Source organism: Octodon degus, unplaced genomic scaffold (genome assembly GCF_000260255.1).
Source record: "Octodon degus isolate 3935 unplaced genomic scaffold, OctDeg1.0 scaffold00160, whole genome shotgun sequence".
Lineage (NCBI taxonomy): Eukaryota > Metazoa > Chordata > Mammalia > Rodentia > Octodontidae > Octodon > Octodon degus.
The window spans coordinates 4,764,979-4,773,501 of record NW_004524736.1 but is presented as its reverse complement, the minus strand read 5'-3'; the positions used below and the strand labels follow the sequence as shown (position 1 = coordinate 4,773,501).

The window sequence follows — 8,523 nt, the reverse complement described above, 5'->3', positions numbered from 1 at the left end:
ATTTAGTTTTTATTTTGTTTGTGGTACTGGGGATCGAACGCAGGGCCTTCACACTGAGCTGCTTCTCTGCCCTGGCCTTTTGACAGGGTCTCACCAAATTTACTTGTCCAGTCTGGGCTCTAAATTGTGATTCTCCTATCCCAGACTCCCAGAGTGATGGGATCATAAATGTGTGTGTGTGTGTGTGTGTGTGTGTGTGTGTATGTGTGTGTGTGTGCACGTGTGACCGGCTCAGCCCGCCCTAGGGGCTGAGCTGGTGTGGTATGTGGTGCCAGGGATCGAACATGGTCCCTATGCTTGCCGAAGCAATCTTGCCAGCAGGGATTATAAATTTTTATAATCATGTATGTCGTGGGTTTTGGTGGGGAGGCTGAGATAGGATCTTGATATGTAATTTGGACTCGAACTCATTATGTAGCCCAGATTGGCCTCAAACCCACAGAGATTCTTATGCCTCAGCCTCCCAAGTGCTGGGACTATAGGCATGCACAACCACACTAGGCTTGTTTTGTATTTTCAATGGAGACTGGAGGAAACCCATAAATATAGATATCTTCTCAGCTCAGAAGTCTTTTCTAACACAATCCAGCTAGGATTTACTGCTCAGCTCAACTGAGCATGCACAGAACAAGGGTCATTTTTTCCTACATAACACAGGATGTGAGCCACAAGGAAGCAGGCCCTCCCACTTTTATTTGCAAACTTAGGGGCTCAAACATGGTGTCAGCCTTACTGGACTTCCTGTCTCCAAAATACAGCTTAGGAATTCTCTGTGCCCTCCCTAAGACAAGAAAGGTGTTTATCTGTCTTGTTCGCTTTGTCCTCAGCACCAAGAGCAGTGTCTGGTATCAAGCCAAGTCTTGATAAACACTCATCAAATACTGCCCTGGTGTTTCGTGAGGACACGGTCTCTACTGGCCTAAAATGTGGTCAAAGCTCCTGTCTCATCCCTAACATGTAAAACATAAGGTTTTTGTTTCATTAGGTCCTGGGGGTGGGGGGAGTAGTGAGATCAGGAGACTTCCTGTGAGCTGTGGCTGCTCTCCACGACTTCATAAACCACCCAAATTTTGCTGACCCAAGATGGGTCTGTAAGGCTTTTCCACCAACACAGGGACTGGGCAGGTGAAGACTCCATTCTTTCTTGAGATGAGTGAATAGACACAAAGGTCCCTCCCAGTTGGTCACTACCCTCTTCAGGATTTCTTTCCTTTCTGACTTGTAGCAAAGCTCTGCCTCTGTTTTCCCTTCTCTTTGAAAAAGGAAGTCGGATTTTTCCTGGAGGCCATATCCTCTGCGCCGGCTTCGGTGGCCATGGTTGGTGGCTCTGGAGTTTCAGTTCCACAGACAGTCATTCTTCCCCACTGACTTCCCTGAGTGAGCCCCTATTCCCAGTGAGCCGTTCCAGCCCGGAGCTCCCAGAACCAGAACCCACAAGAGTCAGGGACTTACTTGGAGGTTTATTGGTGGAAGTAACAGAGGCACCTTGTTGTGAACACCTTCATAGCTCCTTATGGTGGGTCGGCCACCATGGGAACAGCATTAAAGAAGATGTGACAAGGGCACAGAGCCAAGGTAGAGCATTAGTTCTGAGTAGGTGTTAGGGTCCCAGAAAGTTCTCCCCGAGGGAACTGGCTACAGGTGCCTGCAAGAGGTGCTCATTTGGGTCATCTTGTTCCCAGAGGCTGTGGCTCAAGGTGGCTCTCATGGGCATGTTCACACTGATGGGCGACACCACTGGCGAGAGCCTCTTGTAGTTGCTGGAACTGTCTATTTTGATGGCAGTGTTGGTGCTTCTGTGGGAGCCCAGAAATTTCAAGGTCAGCGAAAGCAAAAAAAGAAAAAAAAAATCACTGTTAAGATGTACATTAGAAGGGGGCAGGGAGATGGCTCAGTGGAATAAGCGCTTCCCTGGCAAGCGCAAGGGCCTGAGTTCAATACCCGGTTCCAGAAAAGAAAAAAAACAAAAACAAAAACAATGTACATTAGAAAAATTTAAAATAAATTAAAAAATAATACAGTATGAAATAAATAATATAAAATACTTTTTAAAAAGTTGTACATTAGAACCTTTTTCTTTCTGCATGGTACTGGGGATTGAACCAAGGGCCTTTGCTCTGAACTACAGCTCCAGAACTTTAATTATCATTATCATTATTATTTGATCCAGGGTCTTGCTAAGTTACCCAGGTGAGGTTCAAACTTGCCATTTCCTGTCTCAGCCTCCCAGAGCGCTGGACTTACAGACATGTACTACTGTGCCAGACTCCATTTTTTAATGGTTTCTTTTATAGCATGGGTGCCTTGAACGCAGATGGAAATAAAGAAATGAAGGCAGTGACAGTTTACATACATGGTATGATACACCGAGGAGCAACCAGGCATGGAAAGCCAAGGAAGAGGCGCCTAGAGCAAAGGCCTGTCCTACCGTAGAAGACAGATAGCCCCACACCACAGCACAGCCTGAGGTGGAGAGAGCCCAGAGCCTCATCTCTCAAGTGCAAAGTCCACACCCACTGGATTAGCCTCCGTGCAAAGAAAATCTTGGAACAGTTCTCTAATGCAATAAGACAAACTCTCAAAGCACATCCACAGCATTCTAGGAGGTTGAAGCAGGAGGATTATAGATTTGATCCTAGCCTAGGCAACTTAGTAAGATCCTGCCTCAAAATAAAAAATAAAAATAGTCTAGGGATATAGCTCAGTGTGAAAGTCCTGGATTCAATTCCTAATATACCGCTCCCCCCCACCCCACAGGTCACAGCTACTTAGTGACTAGGAAAACATAGGTGTGGCTATAAGCATTTTAGAAGTTCTAATGAAAGGAGAAATACATTGTTATTTTAAAAGAAAATGCAAACTATAAGAAAACACCAAAAATATGAAATAATACCATATTCAGAGTTAAATTTTTTAAGTGAAAAAAATTTTAGGGTTATTTAGCAAAGGAATCACAACATGGCTAAATAATCTAAAGGCCTCTCTGCAACAAAATGCCTAGAAATACCCGGATGTTCTCCCATGTGACGTCAGGACTTTCCTGCTGTCCATCCAGAGCCCGCTAGCAGAGCCCAGCATCGACAGCTTAGGACACAAAGGCTGCCCTGTTCTGCAGAAGCCCCAAGTATTTAAGAAGTGCTTCCACAAAATCTATGCAGAGCACATCTCCAGTCGCAAGCCCTGACCCAACCTGTCTAACTTCTCCTGTGGCCTCTTTACTTTTTTTCTGTCTTTTTCTTGATTTCTGTATAGGATTCTGTCTTGAGCTGTAGTTTGTTGTTGTTTTTCTGCTTTAATTCTTTTTTAAAAATTATTTATTTATCCTTAAGACAGCATCTCACTATATAATTCAGACTGGCCTTCGACTTACTGTGGACCCCAGGCTGGCCTCAAACTCACTGTGATTCTCCTGCCTCAGTCTCTCAAGAACTTCTGGGATTACAGCATGCACTACTATGCCTGGTTTAAATGTGCATTTTGATATGCTCCAAGTTGCACTTACTGAATATGTTGGTTGCTCTCACTTGCTTTAGGATTTCTATCACTTGTTATAGAAAGAATCTAATACAATTAGTAAATTAATAAAACTTGGGAGTTAGGGTGGTCTTCATGCATGCTACTGTCCATTCCACTCATTTTCTGGAAGTACGTGAGGCAGAGAAGTAGATTCTTGCCCAAGGGACCCTGATGAGCTCGGGAAGAGACAATCAACAGCTCATTCCCTGCACCTGACTTACAAACTTAGTCATCCCTCACTCATTTTATTGAGCATCGAAAAATACTGGGTTTGGGAATTAAATAACACTTTTATTTTATATCTAGTGCAAAAGATTTATCAGGAAGAAAAGTGAAACATGAAAGTGCAGTTAAACTTAAGGGCCAGCATTCCACATTCCTGTTCCTGGTGACACCTGAGCCGAGTATAGCACAGCCGAGTACTGCAATGCATGGAGATGCTTCTAGGACTTGACTTTTCTGTACCAAGTCTTTGTAAACCATGAACAAGCATGTAGGCTGCTGAGATGGCTCAGTGGTCTAAAGCACCTACTTAGAACAAGCTTAGCAAAGCACAGGGACCGAGGTTCAATCCCCAGCACCACATGCCAGCCAGCCCCGCCCCCTGGTGGGCTGAGCTGGCCACACACACACACACACATAAATAAGTAAATAAAATTTAAAAAATAAAAATAAAAAGCTACAGGAAATTTTCAAGGTATGATGGAATTTTAAAGGAAGCCTTGTGTAAGCTAAGTGAAGTGAAACATAAAGGAGATCTTACTTTGTTTATAGTGCATTCAAGATTATATAATTAGGTTTAAAAGTGAAATGTCTCATTTGTAAACTAATGTTATATCAGAATCATATAAAGTAAAATTTCCTGTGTGAGAACTCTTAAAAAAATTTTTAAAAAATAATAATACTGGGGTTTGCCTAAGAAATTAACATGCAGACCAGAAACTGGAATACCAAAGGCCCTGTCTTCAAGGATAGGTCAGCAACAAAACTGAGGGACTGCCACGTGACTATCTAGAATAAAGAGCAGGAAGAGAGATGGGTTGGTAGAGGGTGCACTGACCCTGTGACTCTGCTCTGGGGAGGGCCTGGAAGAGGCCACACAGGACCCACCTGTCTGCTGTGAGCTGAGTCCTTCCAGAGAGTTCTGAGAAACTGCCGCTGGTCTGCTCGGCTGCCAGCAGCAGAAGGGTCTCGCTGGGTTGGGAGGACCCGGGGAGGCTGCTCCCAGGCTGTGCGGAGAAAGAAACACAAGTCAGAGGGCCAGGCTGGGCACAGAACATCCTGGCCTCTTCAGGTAGAACCCTGAAGGAATTTCTGGGGATACACTCGAGTTTTGCAGCCCAACCCTGGGAAATTATTCTTTAAACATTAAGCCTGAACCACATAGCAAGATCCTTTCTCAAAAAAAAAAAAAAAAAAAGATCTGAGTTGCAAAGTGACTGGCTTGCTTGCTTGCTTTCCTTTCCTTTTTTTTTTTTTTTTTTTTTTTGAGACAGGGTCTCTTCCCTATAGTTTAGCTGGCCTTGTACTCACTATGTAGCATGGGATAGCCTCAAACTCATAGAGATCCCCCACCCCTTTCAGCCTCTCAAATTCTGGGACTGCTGATGTGCACCGCCACACCTGGCTCTGGCTAACTTTCATAGTTAGTAATAATAAAACTGATGTGTACAATTTATGAGAGGAACAAAGCATTTAGTTTCCGAAATCTGAAGGTGTGGGGCAATCCAGTCTATCAGGCTTTTCTTTTTGTCCTTTTATGCTTATCTTTTGTTGTTTGGGGTTTTGTGTGTGTGTTTGTTTGTTTGTTTTTGGTCTTTTTGAGACAAGGTCTCACTATGCTGTTCAGACTGGCTGTTCTCGAACTCACAAGGATCCTCCTGCCTCTGCCTCCAGGTGCTGGGATCACAGGCAGGAGTGGGTACCACACCCAGCTCTTTTGTTGTTTGTTAAGATGGGGTCTCTCTAAGCAGTTCAGCCTGAGTGTGAACGTTTGATGATCCTCCCGCCTCAGTCTCCTGAGTGCTGGTATTAGGGCACACACCCCATGCCCGTTCCTGCACCTGCATACTAAGCAGATCTTGGCCCATTTTTATGGGTGTCAGCAAGTCACTGCAAGTGCTGGAGCTGTAGCTCAGTAGTAGATCACTTGCCTAGTATGCTTGAGCCCCTGAATCCAATCCCCAGCAGTGCAAGAAAAAAAAAAAAGGCAAAGGAAGTCAACAGGTAACAAATAAAAAAGAAATGTAATCTATAAGTACACATGGGACAATACACGAACTCATTAAAAATGAAAGATGAGGGGGCCGGGGAGGCAGCTCAGTGGAATAAGTGTTGCCTGGCAAGTACAAGGTCCTGAGTTTGATCCCTGGCACCACCAAAAAAAAAAAAAAAAAGATGCTATATTTTTACCTAGCATATTAGAAACAATTAAAAAACTTAAGCACTACTCAACTGTGAGAAGGGTCTAGTACTTATGATAAGGAAAAGTGCCTATGATCTACAGTAAAAATCTAGCAGTCAGTAATACACACAATTGTCCCTTAGTACATGAGGACTGATACCAGGACTCCTCTCCAGGACCAAACTCCATGATGCCCAGGTCCCTTGCATAAAGTGATGTGGCATTTGCCCATAATCTATTCATACCCTCCTACTTTACATCTACCCTACATTACTTACAATACCTACTACAATGGAAGTGCTATGAAATGAGTGATTAGATTACATTGTTCAGGAAATACAGATAAGAAAAAAAGTCTGACACGTTCAGTACAAATGCAAATTTTTTCTGAATATTTTTGATATGAAGTTGGTTGAGCCTATGGATGTGGAACCTGCGGATACAGGCTGCACACTTGTGAGTGCATACACATGCATGTACACAGACACAGACAGACAGACAGACAGACAGACAGACAGACAGACAGACAGACAGACGTCAATGCTGAATTTGCCGTGGGCTTCGGAGAAGGCCCCACTCACTGTTGTTTCGGTGGAGAGTCTGGGCAGCTTGGGCACCAGGCAGTGGGTGAAGCGGATTCTTGGGTCTTTGGTGGTGATGGATAGACCTTTCCGTAGAATTCTCACCAAGCGGATCCAGAATTGAAAGACAGCCTCTGGGTGTTTTTCATGGAGCTGCAAGTAGTAGATCTTTTCAGTCACTGTCCTGACCCGCAGGATGCGTTGGAGTCGGTCATGGATTTGTAGCTCCACGTACCTCAGGGGCAGAATCCTGGGTATAATCAGGAAATAGAGAAAACTATAAATAAATAAATCTTCCCTCATTTGGGAAGAGTAAGACTGATGCTTCTCTGATTGCCAGGACTTCTGCTATTGAAGAATCTACCCACATTAATAACAAAAGTTGCTGTTGACAGCTAATCTCTCTCAAATTCTCACAAACCATCTGATAAATGAAAAGTAAATATTGTTAATTCTACTGTACAAGTTTGAGACTGAGGTTTGGAGAAGTTCAGTAACTTCCCAAGTTTAGAGCTTACTAAGTGGGACCTGATTCCATCTCTAGGCCCTTGTTCGACCCTGATTATCTGTGTGGAAAGATAAGAAAAAGGATGAGTATCTTTTTTACGTCTCACAATTTCATAGTCCTATTGACTTTCATATCTCCACCTTTTCTCTGGAAATGGCCTACATTTATATTGACAAAATAAAAATAAACAAAAGCTGATGTGTATGGTGGCACATGCCTGTAATCTCAACAGTTGGGAGGCTGAGGCAGGAGGATTGTTAATTCAAGGCCAACCTGGGTTACAAAACAAGTTCAAGGACAACGTGAACTGCATAGCAAAACCTGTCTCAAAAAGAAAAAAATAATAATAAATTTTAAAAAGTGGCTGAGATTCTTAAAAAAAACAAAAAAAAACAAAACTGGACTTGAGACAGGAACTGTTTTGGGTTTTTTTGTTTTTTAGGGTTTTTAAAAATTTTTTCAGACAAGGTCTCTCCTATGTAGATCAGGCTGGCCTTGAGCTCATTAAGTAGCTCAGGCTGCCCTCAAACTTGTGGCAATCCACTTATCTCAGCTTCCCAAGTGCTGGGACTACAGGCGTGCACTACCATGGCTGGTACGATGGCAACTGTATACTGCTCCACCTCCAACACTAGGCACAGTGCTTGGTACATATAGATGCTAGCTAAATATTTGTTAAATGAATGCATGCAGGGGTTCTAGATAGCACACAGACTAAAGAACACTTGTCAATTACAAATGAAAACAGGAAATTTTTCTCTTTATTCTGACTACCTTCTCAATAAATCAGTAGAAAAATAATGCAGACATTTGGTATAAGTTTTCATATGGTGACCAATAAATCTCACTTGAAGTACTCATTCAGAACAGAAGAAACTGAATTGCTTATAAATGGAGATTGGAATCTAGATTTCCTGGTATTAGGAAAAAAATGTGGAATTCAATCCCCGGTTCCAGAAAAAGAAAAAAAAAAGAAAAAAAATGTGGACCATGATGGTGGCTACACTGTGGACTCCGTTTTGACTCAGTGACATGACTAATGCTTAAAGGAAGATGTGACGCACCAAAAGAGGGCGTGAGTTTTATGAGTCAGGCCTTTTTCTCTGGGTACTACTTTCAAGTACACAAACTCAAAAATTTCTCTCTTATAAAATTATTTGCAAGCTTTGTAAATGGGGAAGGCAGGCAAGGTTGGAGGGAGGGTTGGGGGAAACCCCCAAGTTTATCATGCACATGTATAAATTCTCTATGAATGTGATCATTGTGTATGTCTAAAATGAACCAATAAAACTTAATTTTAGGGCAGGCAAGATAGCCAAGCAGTCTAAAGCGCCTGCTTAGGCAAGCTTAGGCAGGCACAGGGGACTGTGGTTCAGTCCCCTACACCACATGCCATGCCAGCCCTGCCCTCAGGGTGGGCTGAGCTGGCCAAAAAAAAAAGACAACTAATTTAAAAAAAATAAAATTGCTGAGGATAGAGCTCAGTAGCACAGTGCCTGCCTGGCAAGTACAAG

General features: G+C 43.1%; 1 protein-coding gene across 2 annotated transcripts in view; it reads right to left on the bottom strand.

The window, feature by feature from the left end:
- Window positions 1-1,481: 1,481 nt before the first annotated feature.
- Fam71f2 (family with sequence similarity 71 member F2) overlaps window positions 1,482-8,523 on the bottom strand; it is a 10,679-nt gene continuing 3,637 nt past the window's right edge. For both annotated transcript variants that reach the window (XM_004642723.2, XM_023702877.1), the window contains 3 exons: window positions 6,502-6,751; window positions 4,627-4,745; window positions 1,482-1,796 (listed from right to left, as the gene is read on the bottom strand). In XM_004642723.2, coding sequence (XP_004642780.1) covers window positions 1,601-1,796; window positions 4,627-4,745; window positions 6,502-6,751 — 565 coding nt within the window. In that variant the 3' untranslated portion in view covers window positions 1,482-1,600. The remainder of the gene's footprint in view (window positions 1,797-4,626; window positions 4,746-6,501; window positions 6,752-8,523) is intronic.